The 19,970-nt window shown below is 45.3% G+C and overlaps 1 protein-coding gene across 8 annotated transcripts in view; it reads right to left on the reverse strand.

The window, feature by feature from the left end:
- Nucleotides 1-7,544, reverse strand: part of MITF (melanocyte inducing transcription factor) — a 250,293-nt gene extending 242,749 nt beyond the window's left edge. For 7 of the 8 annotated variants that reach the window (XM_080674665.1, XM_080674674.1, XM_080674673.1 and 4 more), the window contains exon 1: nt 7,302-7,543. In XM_080674665.1, coding sequence (XP_080530791.1) covers nt 7,302-7,405 — 104 coding nt within the window. In that variant the 5' untranslated portion in view covers nt 7,406-7,543. Of the gene's footprint in view, nt 1-7,301 lie in introns of all 8 variants that reach the window. The other variant, XM_080674671.1, reaches the window with a different exon arrangement.
- Between the last annotated feature and the right edge of the window lie 12,426 nt (nt 7,545-19,970).

The following is a 19,970-nucleotide window of genomic DNA, read 5'->3' on the forward strand; positions in this document are numbered from 1 at the left end:
CAAAGAAGAATTTACTAAAATTGGAATAATTTTATTGTATAACATTGGCTTTAGAGAAAAAAGCCAAAGTCAACAAATGCAAACACTTTCTGGTATGTCTGGACTCACAGCTAAAGAATAAAATAACAAGAACTACATCTGCCAACTGAGCACTTCCTATGTACCAGCCTCCATGCTAATACTTCTCCTCAGTTAATGTTCTTAAGACTGAGGACGCAACTGAAGTCAGAAGTACCGAGCCTGCCAAAGGTCACTCAGCCAGTTAGGGACAGACAGCAATGCAGACAATGTTTGTAACCCTCATGCTAGTGGGTCCCTACAGACTGAACAGACCACAAAAATCAAGGAAACTTTCAGAAACCAATAAAAGATTGACAGTTTTGTTTTTCCAAGAATGGTTATCATTTCATAAAAAGAAAGGGCGTATTTTTAACAGGAAGACAGGAGGGAATACCTGAGAATAAATCCATGAAGTGGCAGTGGCCTTATACCAAGAATGTTCACGTGACTGCAGGTGACACTGCACCACCAACCTGTGAAAACTTCACACACCTATGAGCCAGCATTTAGGAACCACCGCTATATCCTGTCCACCATTAAAAACTCATTTCTAATTTGTAGGAAGTTATCTGAAACATCACTAAAAATTTGAGAAGAGAAAATAACTGAAATTAGATTAAGTCAATTTTGAAGTCTGCCCAAGAAAAACTACATTAGCCACTACAAAGCCCACAGAATTGAGTGAACCAAACTAAAGAAGCATGAGCCCAAAGATGCTACCATATTTTGAAATGTTTTCTTCACCGCCAGAGTTTCCTGGTTCCTAGGAGCTCATTCAGTAGCCTGACCTGACTGCTGACATGTGAATTCTAGGTTCACCCATGACATTGGGCACTTTTCCTCTGCCATCACCATTCAGAGCACATTCCCATAACACACAAAGGTTTCAAAACCTGTTGGGGTAACCAAACTGCAAATCAGGCTTCATTAGAACCTTTGCTCTGCTTGTAGCATGTGGCTTCCTGCAACACAGCTGTGCCAGTGAGTAGAACCAAAATGCAGTTACCATCATCTACATCCCCAGCTTCACATCCCTAAAGGCAGGCAGTCTGGCTAAGGAAGACATGTGTCCTTCTTCATGAAACACTTGCCTAAATGCCTCTTTGGAGAGGCCCTGGCGGTATCTGTTTTGAAAGGAATGCAATGTTGAATGCTAAAACAAAAACCAAACATTCATTGTGCCAGGCATTGTTCTAGGCCAGTAGTTCCAAAACAGGTGTGACTCTGCCCCTCATGAACACTTGGCAATGTCTGGAGACTTTTCCGGTTGTCACAAGTGGGGAAGGGGTTCATCTGGCCTCTAGTGGCAGAGGCGGGACACGCTGCTAACCATCCTGAGATGCTCAGGCACCCTGCCCCCACTGCCAGGAATCACCCAGTTCAAAATGTCAATGGTGCAAGGTTGAGAAACTCGGTCCTCGACTCTGGGCACAACAGTAAACAAGAAAGAGACAGAAATCCCTGCTCCCTCGGAGCCTGCAGTCTAGTGTGGAGAAACATAAACACATCATATCAGAAAATTGCAGAATATGTTGTAAATACCATGGAAAAACAGAGCAGGGCAAAGAAGATGGCAGTTTGCAAGATTAGCAATTATAAATAGTGTGGTCAAGGTAGGCTTGATGAATGGCATTTAAAGAGAGAACTGGAGCCCTGGCTGGTGTGCTCAGTGTCATCGGACCATACACCAAAGAGTCGTGGGTTCGATTTCCGGTCAAGGGCATGTACCTGGGTTGTGGGTTCACTGCCCATCCTGGGTCAGTCAGAGTGCATGTAGAAGGCAACCAGTCCAGTCAGTGTGGCTCTCTCACATCGACGTTTCTCCTCTCTCCCCCACTCCCTCTCTCCCTCCCACTCTCCCTGAAAAAACAATGGAGCCAGACCAGCCTGGCTCAGTGGTTGAGCGTCGACCTATGAACCAGGAGGTCATGGTTTGATTCCTGGTCAAGGCACATGTCCGGGTTGCAGGTTCAATCCTCATGTGGAGTGTGTAGGAGGCAGCCGATTGATGATTCTCTCATCATAGCCGATGGATGATTCTCTCTCATCATTGATGTTTCTATCTCTCTCTTCCTCTCTCTTCCTCTCTAAATCAATGAAAATATATAAAAAATAGAAAATAAAGAAAGCAATAGAATGCAAGGATGGTACAATATCCGCAAATCAATAAACATCACATAAACAAATTGAGAGATAAAAATCACATAGTCATATCAATTGATGCAGAAAAAGCATTTGACAAAATCCAACACCCTTTCTTGATAAAAACTCTCAACAAGGTGGGAATAGAAGGATCATACCTCAAAATAATAAAAGCCATATATGATAAACCTACAGCTAACATCACACTCAATGGGCAAAACCTAAAACCATTTCCCCTAAGAACAGGAACAAGACAGGGATGCCCACTCTCACCACTCCTGTTCGACATAGTACTGGAAGTATTAGCCATCGCAATTAGACAAGAAGAAATAAAAGGCATCCAAATTGGAAAAGAAGAAGTAAAGCTGTCCTTATTTGCAGATGACATGATATTGTATATAAAAAACCCGAAAGACTCCATCAAAAAACTAATAGGCTTAATAAATGAATTTGGCAATGTAGCAGGATACAAAATTAACGCCAAAAAATCTATGGCATTTCTATACACCAATAGTGAACTTACAGAAAGAGAGACTAAAAAAGCAATCCTATTTACCATCACACCAAAAAAATTAAGATACCTAGGAATAAACTTAACTAAGGAGGTAAAAATATGTGGAAAACTACAGGACACTGAGAAAAGAGATAGAGGAAAACGTAAACAGATGGAAGAACATACCATGTTCATGGATTGGTAGAATCAACATCATTAAAATGTCCATACTACCCAAAGCAATCTATAGATTCAATGCACTCCCCATTAAAATACCAACGGCATATTTCACAGACCTAGAAAGAACTCTCCAAAAATTCATCTGGAATAAAAAAAGACCCGGAATAGCCACAGCAATCCTGAGAAAGAAGAACAAAGTAGGTGGGATCTCAATACCAGATTTCAAGCTGTATTATAAAGCCACTGTTCTCAAAACAGCCTGGTACTAGCACAAGAACAGCATATAGACCAATGGAATAGAACAGAGAATCCAGATATCAACCCCAAACACTATGCTCAATTAATATTTGACAAAGGAAGCATGAACATACAATGGAATCAAGACAGTCTCTTCAATAAATGGTATTGAGAAAATTGGACAGATACATGCAAAAAAAATGAAACTAGACCACCAACTTACACCATACACAAAAAATAAGCTCAAAATGGATACAGGACTTAAACATAAGACAGAAAACCATAAAAATAATAGAGGAATCCACAGGCAGAGAAAATCTCAGCCATATGCCAAAGCAATTTCTTCACCAATACCACTCCTAGGGCAATGAAAGCTAAAGAGAAAATAAACAAATGGGACTACATCAAAATAAAAAGCTTTTGCTCAGCAAAAGAAACCATCAACGAAACAAGAAAGCCCACTGTATGGGAGAACATATTTGCAAATGTTATCAATGATAAAGGTTTAATCTCCAATATCTACAGGGAACTTATACAATTTAATAAAAGGAAGATAAATGATCCAATAAAAAAAAAAAATGGGCAACGGACCTAAATAGATACTTTTCGAAAGAAGACAGAAGGAAGGCCAAGAGACATATGAAAACATGCTCAAAGTCACTAATTATCCCAGAGATGCAAATCAAAACGACAATGCAGTACCATCTCACACCTGTCAGAATGGCTATCATCTACAAATAACAAACGACAAGTGCTGGCGAGGATGCGGAGAAAAAGGGACCCTCGTGCACTGCTGGTGGGAATGCAGACTGGTGCAGCCACTGTGGAGAACAGTATGGAGTGTCCTCAAAAAACTAAGAATGGAGCTCCCATTTGACCCAGTAATCCCACTTCTAGGAATATATCCCAAGAAACTAGAAACACCAATCAGAAAGGATATATGCACCCCTATGTTCATAGCAGCACAAGTCACCATAGCTAAGATTTGGAAACAGCCCAAATGCCCATCAGCAGACGAGTGGATTAGAAAACTATGGTACATCTACACAATGAAATACTACGCTGCTATAAAAAGGAAGGAATTCTTAACATTGGCAGCAGCATGGATGGACCTGGAGGGCATTATGTTAAGTGAAATAAGCCAGGCAATGAAAGAAAAATACCACATGATCTCACTCATTTATGGAAAATAAAGAACATTATAACCTGATAAACAAAAAGATAAATACAGAGGCAGTAAAGCACCGAACAGACTGTCAAATTACAGTGGGAAAGCAGGGGAGTGTTGGGAAGGGGGGGAAAGAGATCAACCAAAGGACTTATATGCATGCATATAAGCACAACAAATGGACACAAGACACTGGGGGGGGGGGGGGGGGATGAGGGCATGTGACAGGGGGTAGAGGAGACTGGGGGAAGGTCAATGGAAAAAAAAGGAGATATATGTACTACTATATGTAATACTTTAAACAATAAAAAAAATATTTCAAAAAAAAGAAAGCAATGGAAAAAATATCCTCAGGTGAGGAGTAACGACAACAACAAATTAATTAATTAATTAATTAATTAATTAATTAAAAAGGGAGAGGGAGCTCCATGGCTTTCTTGGCAAAGGGCAGTCCAGGCCAAGGGACCAGCAGGAACCACATAAAAGGCCCTGAGGAGGAGGGGTCTTTTCCAGGAACAGAGAGACCAGCCTGGCTGGAGCAGAGGGAGCCTGGAATGACAGCAGGAGACAAGGCAGAGCTGACAGGCAGCCTGACCATGCAGGCCACCTGGCTCTCAAATTTTAGTGAAACTAGGAGCCATTGGAGGTTTTGTGAATAGAGAATGACACGATGTGACAGTTTTTAACATAGGGTTTCTCAACTTCGGTGGTGACAATTTGGGGCCAAATAACTGCTCCCTTGTGCCCTGTAGAACGGTGGCAGACTGCTTTGCAGAGGCCAGGAACAATTCCCTTCTGCTGTGCTGACCAGAAATGTCTCCAGTCATTGCCAAACGACTGGGAGGCAAAAATCACCCCTAGGTTGAGAATCAGCTTTAATAGGAACATCATAGCTGCTGGGTTGAAACCCCATGAAAGTGGGTAAGGGTAGAAGGCAGGAGACCAGGTAAGAGACTACTGCAATAACCCCGAGGAGGGCAGACGGTGGCTTGAACCCAAGTGGTAGCAGAGGAGTTGAAGGGAAGTGGACAGATTCTGGACATATTTTCAACCCTAACACACACTCCTGAGAAGAGATAGACAAAATAGCAACAGCAGTCCTAACCTTTCACTTCAACTTTTCCCAATCAAGACTTAAAAGAAGGGAGGTGCCCGTCAAAGACGTCAGACAAAGAGCCATGAGGAGGCCCTGAACAATGTGTGGTCCCTTTAAAGAAACACAACAGATGTTGATGACAATACCGCAGATAACTACGAAAAACAGTAAAGGGAAATTTTGCCAACCTCATATGTTTATTAACAGATTTTATTTAACTGCTTTCTTTCGAAGAGCATGTGTCTGTTCCACAGACAGTTTGACAACTTTTTAAATTTAGCCTTGCTCTCCATACAGGTTGTCCCCCACTTGCTTCCAGCTTTGATGTGAAGCCATTTCTTCCCATCCCACACGGCGCCTGGCACGTGCCCGCTAGCTCCCCAGCACGTTCATTCACCTGGCAAGCAACTGATGGCCGACTCTGAGCGAGAACAGACCCAAATCCTTCAGCATGAGCTCCATGGCATTCGCTTGGACTTTTCCAGATGGTATTTTCTTCACTCTCTCAAACTCCTTTAATTATGTATCAGTTACCATCAAAAATGTTCCAAACAGTCCGGTTAATTCATTTCTTTCAGGACTACACACACACACACACACACACACACTCGTTCCCTCATTCTGGCAATGGAAGCATTTGCTTATAGCAGCAAAAGCAGAGGCTGCTCAGTAAAACACTGGTCCCTTCAGCTGAGTGCAGATACAGCCCCAATGAGCATAACCAACAATACCCTTTGCACAAAATTACTCAAAACTCCCAACCCCCAACACACACAATCTATGCTCACACACAAGACAGCCATTATGAGGAGGAATCGCCAACTACAGGCTGGTTTCAGCATCTAACTGCAGAGGCTTCCTTCCCATCTCCGTGGGCATCTGCGAGGAGGCAGCCGTGGCGCCGGCCAGCGGTGTGCTGTCCTCGGACTTTCTTCCCCAACTTGGATTCCATTCCGGGGCTGCTGAACCCTAAGCATATGCCCGGCCGGCCCCCTGCACCCAGAGGCAGACACAGGGCCCCTGACTCGGTTCCCTTTCTCCATCTCCCTGGCTGCTGGGCCCCTGGCCCTGCCAGCCCACACCCCCTGCGGTGAGGGGCACTCGGAGCCCGTTACATCGCCTACCTCACCCCTCAGCTGAGAGTGTGGAGACCCCTCTACTCACACCGCTCATGACCATCTCCGTCTCCTAACATTGCAAATCCCCGTCCGGGTGGCCACGGGACTGCGCGAAAGGAAGAACCCGCCCTCTCTGACAGAAAAGTGGGAATGGAGGTGGCACAGGCGCTGGGCACCAGGTGTAGAGGCGGCAGACCTGCGCGTCTTCACTCCGCTCCTAGAAAGTTACGCCCTGGCTAATGAAATGCCTGCCCCGCCGCGCAGGGTCCCTCAAGCCCTCCAGGAGCCTGGCTCTCTGGGGGTCTCCACTGCTAGCGGGGCTGGACTGGACGCGGAGACCCGCCCACCGCCCCGCCCTCCGCCCGCGCCGCCCGCAGGTGAGAGGCGGGGCCCAGGGAACCGCACCTGGGGCGGCGGGCGTCCCGGAGGGGCGATTCCTAAGAGGCTACGCGCAAAGCTCCTGTTTCCCTCCAGCGTCCCGCCTGCTGCCCCGCCGTCCCCCTCCGAGTCCTCGCCGTCGGAGCTTCAGGAAAGGGGTTGACCTGACACGGTCTCCCTTCCCGCCGGCAGCGGCCGGGCCGCTCCTGCCCTCGCCCGCCTCCGCCGCCGGCCTCCCGGCCAGGGGTCAGCCCGGAGCCCCCGCTGCCGGTGCCACGGAGCGCGCTCGGCCGGAGCCCCCGGCGCGGCGCAGACCCCGGGCGGGCGCAGCTCGCCCTCCGCCCGGCAAGGGCGCGGGGTCCTTGTCCCAGCCCGGCGCCCGCCCTCCGCGCCGGGCAGGCACAACCCCGCCGTGCCGCGGCCCCTCACCTGCTCTTCAGCGGCTGACTTTTGAGTTCGTAATAGGTTTTGGGTTCTTCATGAAACTCCTCCCCGACTTCGAAATCCGGCACGATGCCCGACTCGGACTGCATAGCTGCGGCTCCGTCCCCGCGGCGCCCGGGTGAGGACCGAACCGGGCGAGGGGAGGAGGCGGGCCTGGGTCCGCGCCCGCAGCGCCCGCTCTGCCCGCCGCCCGCGCGGCCGCCCAGCGCCGGGGGTTCGCACTCGCCGGGGAGGGGCCGCCGCCCGTGCCGCCGGGGCTTGTAGTTCGGCCGGGCGGGGCCTCCCCAGCTCGCGGGGGCCGCGGGGCTCGCGGGAACTACAACTCCCAGCAGCCCGCGGGGCAGAGGCCGCCTGCCGGACCCCGCGGGGCAGCTCCGGTTCGGAATCCCTGTCAATGTCAGCGGCTCCCTCTTGCCTCAAGGGTACAGACCTGCCTATTAAATATTAATTAGGACGGACCCAGCCGGCTCTCCTACCGTCACCCCTCCTCCCAGCTCAGACGTCTGAGAGGGAACGCCAAGTCCTTATTTAAAACAAAAAAACAACAGTGAAGGGTTTGGCACTAGAAAGTTTTAGCCTTCAGCCTGCCTTAACCTAAAAGGATGCCGAACAGCCTGTTTGCTTCCAGCGCTGCTGCGACAAATCCACTCGTCCTCGGGCTAGAGGAGCGGAGCGACTTGCCTCCACTTCGGGATGAAAACCTTGCTGTAGAAGGGTTCTTGTACGTCCTCTCCATAATTCAGCCCGAGCTTTACAGGACTGTTCATCCAGCTCCCCTTATCCAATCGCCACTTCTGAACTAAAGCAGCGCTCAGAAGGTTCCCTTCATTTAAAAAGGCACAAAGAACAAAACAGCGTCATCACTGACTGTCTTTCATTTCTCAGTTGCCTGGGAGTTCAGAGGAGATTGTCCTAACATTTCAGGAGTGAAGTTGTGGGGCAATAAACTGTAAAAGTGTCACCCCCGCCAGGCTTCCCGCACTCGCTTAGGTAACTGACGAACAGGCTGGGCTGTAGCTGTTTTTGCTTCCAGTCCTTCACTGATTAGTTCCAGCAGGACGTCTTCCTTCTCTTAGTAATACGCTGAACAATAAAAATAAGTGTTTCTAAAAGTGTCTTGAGGCACCAGGGAGCCAGTAGAGAGTCTGTGGCATTTAAAGTTAAGACCTGGAGTCCTTCTCCAAAGCTCTGTGTAATCTTGGGCATGTCACTTGATTCCTAGAAGCCTAATTTCTTCATCTATAAAAGAGGAGATTGGCAAACTCGTTTCGGAAGAAGTTGCAAGGTCAAATGCAAGGGAGAGTGATTTGTGATCTATAAAAATGCTGCTCAATGGCCATTCTTTTATTTATTAGATATTGAATCTACTCCTTTCAGACTAGCATTTGATCTGTGAGTTTCTCCTTTCAGACTTAATAAACTAAATGATCATCCTAGGAGAAAACCCCAAGGAGGCTAGCTAGACTAATTAGCGGGCATCTTCCAGGAGTTGCCCGTTCTGCCTCACGGTGAAACATTTTAATTTTACATCAGAAAAGACCGACCTTAAGAGTTGAAGATATCAAGGAGATTTGGGGGAAAGGGAAGGCACACCATTTTACAGTAGCAGTTACCAAAAGCCCACAATAAAACTTACTTCCCAAAACACTACTCTTGGGGCCTTCACTATACCATGAAAATATGGCAAAATATTTGAACACTCCTGAGGAAAATGGACCCTTTGTGCTCATGAATATGGGCCCCAGATTCCTTGATAGATGATAAGATGCTGGAAGTGGAGAAGTGTCACTCTCTGCCAGAAGGAAGCAGAAAGGTAAAACACAAGAGAACATTCAACTTAGATTCGCAGCTGTAAGTGCTTGAAATGGGGTGGGGCAGTCTTGATTTTCACAATGACTTGGGGGGATTACAGTCATTTCAGCTGTATGGACCAGAAATGCTATATATTTTATACTAGGGGCCCAGTGCACGAATTCGTGCACCTTGAAAGGAACCGTGGGCTGTGAGGCTGTGGTAGGCATGGGGCGGGAGGGTGTCGCCCCCATCCTCCACGCCCCTGCCCAGCCCCTCCCGCCACGGCCCCCAGTCCCTTGTCTGCTCCCGCCACCGCTGCTCCCACCTGCTGATGGTGCAGAGTGATTGGGGCTGGCACCAGCAGTGGGTACGAGTGGGGCCAGTGCCATCAGCGGGTGCGAGCGACGTCTGCTGCCCCTGGTCGCCCCTCAGGAGCAGGGGGAGGTGGAGAAGCCCTCAGAGGTGATCAGAGCCAGCAGCCAGCACTCACACCCACTGATGGTGCCGAGCAATCGGGACCAGCATCAGCTGCGGGTGCAAGTGGGGCCGGTGCTGGCAGCAGCTGCGAGCGCCAGGTGGGACCATGATGCACGGGAGCAAAGAATTTTCAGAAACCAACAGAGGCTCACTCTATGACAGCGACCGGTGCCCCGCCTTGGTCTGGCACCCCTGCTCACCTGCTCCACCATCCTGCCACGGCCGACGCCCACCATGTTCTGCACATGCCCCCTAGTGGTTAGCACACATCATAGCGACCTGTGTTTGGTTGTTCTGGTTGTCCCACGGTTCGGTCTATTTGCATATTAGCCTTTTATTATATAGGATATGACAATCATTCTTGTCCAATATAGGTGATTCCCCTGTTGAGAAACTCTGGGGTATTCTTAATCTTCCTAATCCCCAGAAGCTTTTCAATCAGAGGAAAGCTATGGACCCTCTCCATATAGATGTAAATAAGATTTTGTACATAATTTTGGCCTGTTGATCCCTTGAAGACTATCAAGGACTTCATCTTGGAAATGCAGTTTATAACCTCTCTAGAGCTGTAATGAAATAATTCATTATGTCATCCGTAAATCATAGAGTGACCTGCTAGACCTAAGGGACCAAACTTACCAGAATGAACCTATCAAAAAAGGTGAAACTCCTGAACTTACCTCCAACTAAGTGTACCTTCCAGAATATCCCTAGAATGCAGAGCTCTGAGCTAAGGTTGCCCTGAGGAACACACAGAAAGCTTTTCCCCATACACCTTTCATTCTGGTCTCACCCTACTCTTGGTTCAGGAAAAGTTCTCTTCCATTACATATGGCAGGGCTATTGATTACAGTGCCATCTGCTACCCAATGGGAGTGGGTTTGTGACCTAATTCTGACCAATCAGTGGGCCCCATTTCCTTAGCCACAATGATTTCTTTGGGACTGGACATAGGACCCTAACATGAGCAGAAGTCCTTTGAACTTTTCTGCTAGGACAACTGGGAAGACTGATTTCTGGAAGCATGGTACTGGCTTAGAAAAAAACTTAGAGCTAATTACTTGTGGCTACATAGGGAAGCTGATAAAAAATAAGAGTGAATGAGATAAGATCATCAGCCATACAATATAAGATATCCTTAGATTTTTCCAGATATATAAACCAAAAAAACTTTTTTTTCTTTTTGCTGGAAAAGTTTCTATGCACTGCCATACCATATATCCACATAGTAAAAAGTTTGCCACCTGATAGCTGGCCCCTGTGATTCCTTTTCATTAATGAATTAAACTCTAGGAGTGATAGCATTGTACTATTAGCTAGTTATTAATAATAAGAAAGGATCAAAGGGGAAGCGACACATTATAGGCTTGTCATTTGGGCAGCTTCACCAGGAAGATGCAACTTTGTGCTCCCCAGGGAACCACCAGCTTCTTCCTTGAAAAACACTGGGGGAAAGGATCCAACAAAGAGAAGTAACACATGCCCAGTAAAGTTGGGGTTACATAGGGAAAGTACTTGACTGTCAGTCACACCTGGGAACAGAGGTCATTGGCCAGATTGAAAATTTGGAAATATATAATCTCTCAAACCAAGGAGTCCTCTCTCTCTCTCTCTCTCTCTCCCTCTCTCTCTCTCTCTCGTGCTCTAGGCCCAGTCTTGGCTTCCTTGCATTCACTGGTGTTTCCTCCACAGCCATGTGGACCTACGGACTGCACATGCAATGGACTGATGGGCTGCAGTGAGGAAACACAAATTAAGCTAGCCTGATGTTGTATTGGACTGTGCAGACATGGAAAGGAAATTCTAAAACCAGCTCTGATTTTAGTCCTGCTACAGGCAAAATGGGACTTCTTCCATGATGGGACTGAGGAAAATGAAACCTTGGAAATTCAGGAGTTTGATTCCATAGAAATAAAGCTTTCTACAAAATCGCATCCTCGTTTGTGAGTCTCAGGAAAAAAAAAAACCCTTTTCTCAGGATATTACAAGAAATCCACCCCCACTGGTGGGACAAGACCTCCTCCCCTTTGTTAACAGGAGTAGATACCTCTTATTAAACAAGGTGATTTCAAGTCAAAGCTCCATGCATTTCAACCAAGGACTATCCCTAGTAAAAGCACAAAAGCAATGTCTAGGGATTATAATTATTGTCACTAGTAATATGACCTATATTTATAGAATACTTTTACTTTTTTGCAAATGCTTGTCACATACACGTCTTATTTGAGCTCATAAAAATCCAGCAAGGATAGATGGGCAAGGTTCCCATTTTAGCATACATGAACGTACACAACATAGGGATATGGCATTGTGCTGGGTACCCAGACTACAGAAATGAACTGACTTCCTCCCAGCTCTCCAGAGACTCACAGTCCCAGAGCTGAGTCAAAGCTCGTTACACAATGAGAAATCATACATCACGCAACAAGTGCTAATCAGCAGATAATTGGTGTATGATTTGTACTTTCATATCCATTTAGCTGAACAACTATTTATGAAGCCCCTACTCTGTGCTGGCCATGTTCTGTGCTAGGTATGGGGGAAATCACAGTGATGAGTCATATATGGTCCCTGCACTCAAGGCGTGGTGCAGGCCTTGTTTTAATGGGTAAATAAAGTGACAGGAAGGGGGAATGCTATGAGTGCCTGAGAAAGGAGCAGCCTCTGAGGGCAGTGATGGTGAGGAAGTAAAGAATTCTTAGAGGAGATGTGACTAATCTAGATCTAAACAAGAAAGAAAGAGAAAGAAAAAAATTAGGATATAAAACATAAAAATAGAATCTAATCAAGCCACTAGATCCATCCACAAATTAACAGAAAAATTTTGAGAGAGGAACATGTTAATAATACCACAAGGATACAATCAGACAAACCCAGAAATTGAGAAATTCGACAAGACATTGAGAAATTCTTCAAAAAATAAATAGCATGAAATAAAGAGGAAGAAAGAATGCCTAGAGATTTTTAAAGATTTAAGAGACACACTAGAAACATAAACTATATCTCAATTTAAAAAATGAACTCACCCAGCCAGTGTGGCTTAGCTGTTGAACATTGACCCAGGAACCAATCGAGTGCTGGTTCGATTCCCTGTCAAGGCACATGCCTGGGTTGGCAGGCTCGATCCCCAGTAGGGACGATGCAGGAGGCAGATGATTAATGATGTTCCTCTCTCATTGATATTTCTATCTATCCCTCTTTTCCTCTCTCTCAAAAAATAATCAATTAAAAAACATACTTTTAAAATGAACTCAAAAAAGTCACATCACTCAAATATTCAGGGTATCCCAAAAATGTATACATACACTTTGAATAATTGTAAAGATAGTGTTTATTAAAATACAATTTATTTTCAAAATTGACCTATCAGCTGTTAAAGTGTGTATACATGTTGGGGGGACACCCTATATATCTGTAGACTATCTGGAGCCTGATTTGAACAACCAATTTTCAGAATTCTTTTTGGAGAGAACTAGAGAGTATGAACATGAGCTGGAATTAGGTGATATTAAGGAATTACTGTTCATTTTATTAGTTGTTATAGTGGTACTGTACTTATCTTTTTAGCTGAAGTTCTTATCTGTTCGAGTAAAATGTTGAAACTGGGTAATATCTAATGGAAGTTTACTATACTACTCTCTCTACTTTTGTGTATGTTTGAAATTTTCCATGACACAAAATAAAACTTTTAAAAAGTGGGAGAGAAAGAGAGGAAACTGTCATAATGCTTTAAAAAAATGGGGTACACTTTCTGATAAAATTAGATAACAAGGCATGTCATTCAAAAAGAGAAAAGAGGGAGTTATGGAAGCAGGGTTGCACATGGTATGTTAGAGGAAAGAGCCCATAGAAACTGACTATGGTTGATTTAACTAGAAAGGAAGTTACCGAAAATATATTGAGAACCTCACAGACCTTCCGGAAGGACAACACAACCTGTGCAAACAGGAACAACTCCAAAATCCATGTCATAGAACAGGGCTAGTGAGGCGCCCACCGGTGCCCTTACATGTATTAACATCACAGCTTGCACCTCTGATGTGACAGAACACAGCGTGCTGGTGACGTGCTGCCTCTGGGAAATGAATAGAGCCACAACCACCCTCCACCAAAATGGACTGGACAAAGATCCAGCTCCTCTGCCCACTTATCCCCTAGTCTGAGGTCAAGGTTGGATTTGATTGGCAGATATAGATTTTGTGCCCAAACTCTACCCAAAGCCATTCAGTATCCTTTTACTCTCACTACTTTAGAGACTTAAATTTTTTTAAAGATGGCCAAATAAAACTTTTTTTCATCTTCTTGACAGCAATAAATTCAGTTCTGTGTACCAAACCCATAGTTTCCTCACCACCCCCTTTTTTAACATAATCAAATTCAACTTTTGTTTCTCTTCCTTGAAATATATCTTAATAAATACCAGATTCAATAGTAATGAGGCTATTTAGTTACTGTAAAAAAAAAAAATGGTGAGATAGGCCCAGATGAACAACAATATAAATAACAGAAAAATGCTAAGAGAAAAAGATGATGGGGGTGAGGGGAGGAGGTGGTCAAGAGGCAAGTTTTCTGCATCATTCTCCAAGCATACTAGTATGTCCTTCCTATGAGTGCCAAGGTGGTGGAATATATGCCCAGACATGCGCCTGCCACAAGAAAGCAACATAAGCTGTGCCAAGTTCAGCTATGAAACAGTCAAGTGGGAAGATCATTAATTTTCAAGGCATACATCTGCTTAGTGGCTATGTAGGACTTTTTAACCTGTTGGATCCCTTTAAGAAGCTGATGAGAGTTGTAGACATTATTACTAGAAGAAAAGGAGCATATTCAAAATGTTATCTGCAACTTCTGAGGTGCCCTTGAGCACTCTGTGGTCATCCATTGTTCCTCCAGGAGTCTGTGCCTCACGGTCTACCACCTATATTGTTCTTACAAGTGCTGTAGACTGCAGCTGCCTAGAGCCACTGGAGGAGGGAGGGAGGAGTGTGCTGTGCGGTGCTGTGCAGACCAGCAGAGGAAAGTGGTGTGCCCTTCTCAAAGTGTTGTCCATGAAGCATGTTCATCAACATTTCGTTGGAGTGCCAATGAAAATGCAGATTTCCAAGCCCAGAACCAGAAGTACTAAATCATAATCTTGAAGGGGTGGGTATTGACAATCTGCATTTTCAGCAAGCTTCTTGGCTAGTGGTTAGAAATGTGGAAATATTAGAACCACTATTTAAGGGATGACACCAAGCCAGGCAGAAAGAAAGCACAACAAAAAGGAGGTGCCAAAGAGGTGAGAAGAAAGGTGGAAAGAGGATTAATAATAGTCCAGGGGAGTTCCCGAAACTTGGGCCTGGGTATAAATGACAACATAAATGAGTAAGGAAAGGGCTGGCTGAGATCTGCAGTGCAATTTAAGTGACCTTAGGAATGGAAATCCAACAGGTGTCAAGAACAGCTGATTAGGATGGAGCAACTGAAGAGCCACCAGGGGTAAGAAATCAGCAGGAGTTTGGGGGATGGTTTTACCTTGTTAAAAGCAGTTTAAAAAATTATTCTACCTAAAGCACCAGTCAGAAAGAATGTTTGCACCCCTATGTTCATAGCAGCACAAGTCACAATAGCTATGATCTGGAAACAGCCTAAGTGCCCACCAGTAGATGAGTGGATAAAAGAGCTGTGGTACATTTATACCATGGAATACTATGCAGCAGTAAGAAAGAAGAATCTCTTACCCTTTGAGACAGCATGGAGGGACCTGGAAAGCATCATGCTAAGTGAAATAAATCAGGCAGAGAAAGACAAGTATCACATGATCTCACTCATAAGTGCAATCTAAATACCAAAATAAACTGATGAATGGAGCTGATCCAGAGACATGGAAGCATAAAACAGAGTGTGGAATCTCAGAGGGAAGGTGGGGGAGGCTGGGTGGGTGGGAGGTAATAAACCAAAGACCTTGTATGCATATATGCATAATCCATGGACACAGACAATAGGGTGCTAAAGGCCTGGGGCGGGGGGATGGGGAGCTAGAGGGGGTTAATGGGAGAAAAAGAGGGCATATGTAATACTTTCAACAATAGAAAATTATTTTAAAAAATTATTCTGACACTTGTTGAAGAACTAAGGCCAACTTCATTCAGGGGGACTATTGGGATAAGAATGGCGACTACTGCCATGGGCTTTGCAGCAGAGGAGACAGATTGGGCTCAGTTCCGAATACAACAAGGAAAAGTCGGGGGTTCATAGCCAAGAAGTAGAATGGAGCGGGGGGGGGGGGGGGGGGGGAGGTGGTTGTGGGTAGGAAAGTACTAAAAGAATAGTATAATTCTTTGCTAAACTGACCTAGCAAGATGATCTCACCAAAGGCAAGCTGTGGTCATCAGATATTACCTGGGGTTGTGGGGATGAGGAAGATGATCAGATGTCAAGAGTGGGGGGTGTTGGCTAAACTGACTTGGATTTTTGTTAAAATTGGTCAATGGAAATAGAAGTCCAATAGTCAAGGCCTACTTGGGAAGAGAATTCAGAGAAGATTGACTAAAGTTTGGTCAAGAAAAGACTCAAAGCAAACAAATGCTTTTGTGGCTCATGACCCCCCAAACCAGGCTGGTGACAGCAGGTGGCTGTCACTTCACAGCTACAAATGCAACGGAGGAAGAGTGGTTTGACCCTGGTGTGGACTTTGTGACTCCAAGCCCAGAGCTCCTTGAGGGCTGGGACCAGCCTGTGAAACATCTATACTAATAAAAGGGTAATATGCTAATTAGGGCAGATGTCTTCTGGATGACCTTCTGAACGTCCTTCCAGACAAAGCAGCAGTATGCGAAGGGCCCAGGCTCAGGCTGGCAGTGGCAGCAGCAGTGGGGTAATGGGGGCAGTGCCTTCCCCTGATCCGTCAGGTCGCCTCCCGCAGAGGGAGGCCAGACTTCGGCTTAGGCTGGGGGACAAGGCAGAGGCAGTTAGTGGTGATCAGACCAGCAGGGGGGCAAGTTAGGGGCAATCAGGCTTGCAGGGGGGCAAGTTAGGGTTGATCAGGCTGGCAGGCAGAGGCAGTGAGGGACGATCAGGCAGGCAGGCAGGCAGGTAGGCAGAGGGGTTAGGGCAGGGGTGGGCAAACTTTTTGACTCAAGGGCCACAATGGGTTCTTAAACTGGACCATAGGGCCGGAACAAAAGCATGGATGGAGTGTTTGTGTGAACTAATATAAATTCAAAGTAAACATCATTACATAAAAGGGTACGGTCTTTTTTTTTTTTATTTCAATAGTTTTATTCATTTCAAACATTTTAACAAGAAGAATGTAAACACTAATTATTATAATTTGAAACTTCAAAAAATGGAGGAATCATAGCACAATAACATACCTTATATTGAAGATGGCAAAGGCAAAATAAAATTGCCTAACAAAGGAAAGGTACAAAAGCCTTTCAAATTAAACTTAAATATAATAAAATAATTTAAAACTAAAACAAATAGAAAAGAACAAAATGTGTAAACAGTAAATTAAACATTTTCTTTAGTGCAACTTCCAAATTATGCCCGGGACGTAGATGTAGATGGCAATGTAGACTGGGTTGAAAGGTTTTTGGTCTTTAAAACATCAACTTCAGTGGGAACAGTGTTGTTGGTCTCCTTTTTAGCTAATGCTCTGATACTGTGCTCTCCAGGGGCGTGTCTCCCTACATCACCACGATAACGTGTCTACGCATTCCCAGGGTGATGTCGGGGGACGCGTCTGCGGGCATTACAAGGAGCCTCTGGAAGATTGAGAGGTTGTTCCTTCTACTGAATGGGCGGATATAAATCCGCCCACTCAGAAGAAGGAGCTGCGGCCCTGTTTCCCGACGTTGCCATGTTAACACTGCTGCTGGTGAAGGAGCGGAGGGGAGAGCAAGAGAACCCTCTGCTCTTTCGGCTCTGCGGGCCGGATAGAACAGCCGAACGGGCCGGATCCGGCCCACGGGCCGTAGTTTGCCCACGGCTGGGTTAGGGTCAATCAGGCAGGCAGGCAGGTGAGCAGATAGGAGCCAGCGGTCCCAGGTTTGTCTGACTGCAGGTATTCAGACATCCCCTGAGGGGTCCCAGATTTGAGAGGGTGCAGGCCGGGCTGAGGGACCCCTTTCCGCCACCCCCCCAGCCCCCTACCCCCGTGCACCGGGCCTTTAGTATTCAATAACTATCTGTGGGACAAATGAATGGATTAGCTGTCCAGGCAAAAAAAAAAAAAAAAAAAAAAAAGGTGTTTTCTAGCAAACTCACATTGTTTCTTTTTGTAATGATAGACTAAAAATACAAATGAACATGGGATTTTTACTAGGTTTTCCAGTGTCCATTGGTATGTCAGGCAAATATTGACTAAACAAAATAACGGTTCTATCACTAGGGCTCTTAGTCTGAATTGATTTATCAGAGTAGAATTTAGCCTGTGTCCCAGTGGCATTGCTGATAAGGAGGCTGAGATCTCGTCCTGAGAAGCAGCAGACACATTCAGACTTGCTAGTGGATGATTTGGAGAAATATGCTGGAAAATAACTGAGTGGATCACATCTATCACATATTAAAGGAACTAAAATCAGAAACTGAAATGAGCCAAGATGCATGCACATTTCCTGTCGTGAAGGTTACAGGGATAGCCCTCAAGGGATTTGATGTTCCCTTCCATGTTAACACAGAAAGTGGTCAGAAAGTTTTAGAAGATGAGGGTTCATTTGTCAGGTTACAGCTGAAAATATATTCATCTTTGTTCGCCCTAGAACACAGTAGGAGTCAAGGCTCAATGTACTGCTGCTGAATTGATTGGCCAAAGTAATACTAAAATATAAGCCTCAGGGGTCAGCAGTCTAACAGTCAGCGAAACAGAAAACGTCAGCCTCCTCAGGGCAAGAGCGGAGGGGGAGGTCGGTAGGGACTTGGGTCTTAGAGATGAGTTACAGTGGGCTTCAGGGATGGGCAGAGGACTGAAGGAATTAATGCTTGTAAAATTCATGGAAGAGTGCTTGACACATGATACACTCCATGCAAGATTTTTGTAAACTAAATAAATCTCTATTTCTTTATTTATTTAAAAAATATTTGTTTAGTACCTACTTTGTGTCAGCATGTTTGAGAGCAACTAGTTGACAGCTCCAGCGAAAGGTTTCCAAAGGTGGTTCAATTCAGGCACAAGTAAAGAGGGTTAAAATGTGTGCCAGTACTCTGACCTCCACAGGAGGGCACGTTGGCTGGCTTCAAACCCTGGCTCCACCATTTATTGGTCCTATGGCCTTGAGTAAGATACCTCATTCACCCTAATTCTAAATTTCCTTATTTGTAAAGGGAATAATTGAACCAAATTGTTGTGAGGATTAAATAAAGAAATTGGTATAAAGCACTTTGCTTTATTTTGTCTGGAACGCCTAAGAACTGTTGACTAATTTTATATTATCAGTGTTGATTGTTGCTATTCTTATTCTTCTTTTGACCACACTTTAAATTAGCTTTTAGGAACCCATTGATCTATGTTTGAGGCAGAAAATAAAAAAAATTAATGTTTCTCATATAAATTCTCTTTTGAATTAATTTTTTAAGAAGAAACTTTTTGTAGTTGTGAATCCTCACCTGAGGCTATTTTTTTCCATTGATTTTTATCAGAGAATGAAAGGGAGGGGGAAAGACAGAGACAGAGAAACATCAATGTGAGACGCATCAATTGGTTGCTTCTTGCATGTGCCCCAATCAGTACCAGGGATCAAACCTGCAACCGAGATACATGCCCTTAACGGGAATCGAACCCTCAACCCTTCAGTCTGCGGGCTGATGCTCTAACCCAGCCGTGGGCAAACTACGGCCCGCGGGCCAGATACGGCCTGTTCGGCTGTTCTACCCGGCCCGTGGAGCCGAAAGAGCGGAGGGTTCTCTTGCTCTCCCCTCCGCTCCTTTACTTTGAATTTGTATTAGTTCACACAAACACTCCATCCATGCTTTTGTTCCGGCCCTCCGGTCCAGTTTAAGAACTCATTGTGGCCCTCGAGTCAAAAAGTTTGCCCACCCCTGCTCTAACCACTGAGCAACCAGCCAGTGCAAGAAGAAACTTTTGGTCCTGGTCACTGTGGCTCAGTAGGTTGGAACGTCATTCAGTACACCTAAAGGTCATAGGTTTGATTCCCAGTCAGGGCACATTCCCAGGTTTCGGGTTCCTTCCCTGGTCAGGGTATGTATGGGAGGCAATCAATCATTATTTCTCTCTCACATCGATGGCGCGCGCGCTCTCTCTCTCTCTCTCTCTCTTCTCCCTTCTCCCTTCCTCACTCTCTAAAATCAATGGGAACATATCCTCTGGTGAGGATTTTAAAAAGAAGAAACATTTTATAAAATATATTACACCTTGGAAAAGTGCATAAAGAATAACTATAT

This window comes from Plecotus auritus (assembly GCF_963455305.1).
Source record: "Plecotus auritus genome assembly, chromosome: 6".
Classification (NCBI taxonomy): Eukaryota; Metazoa; Chordata; class Mammalia; order Chiroptera; family Vespertilionidae; genus Plecotus; species Plecotus auritus.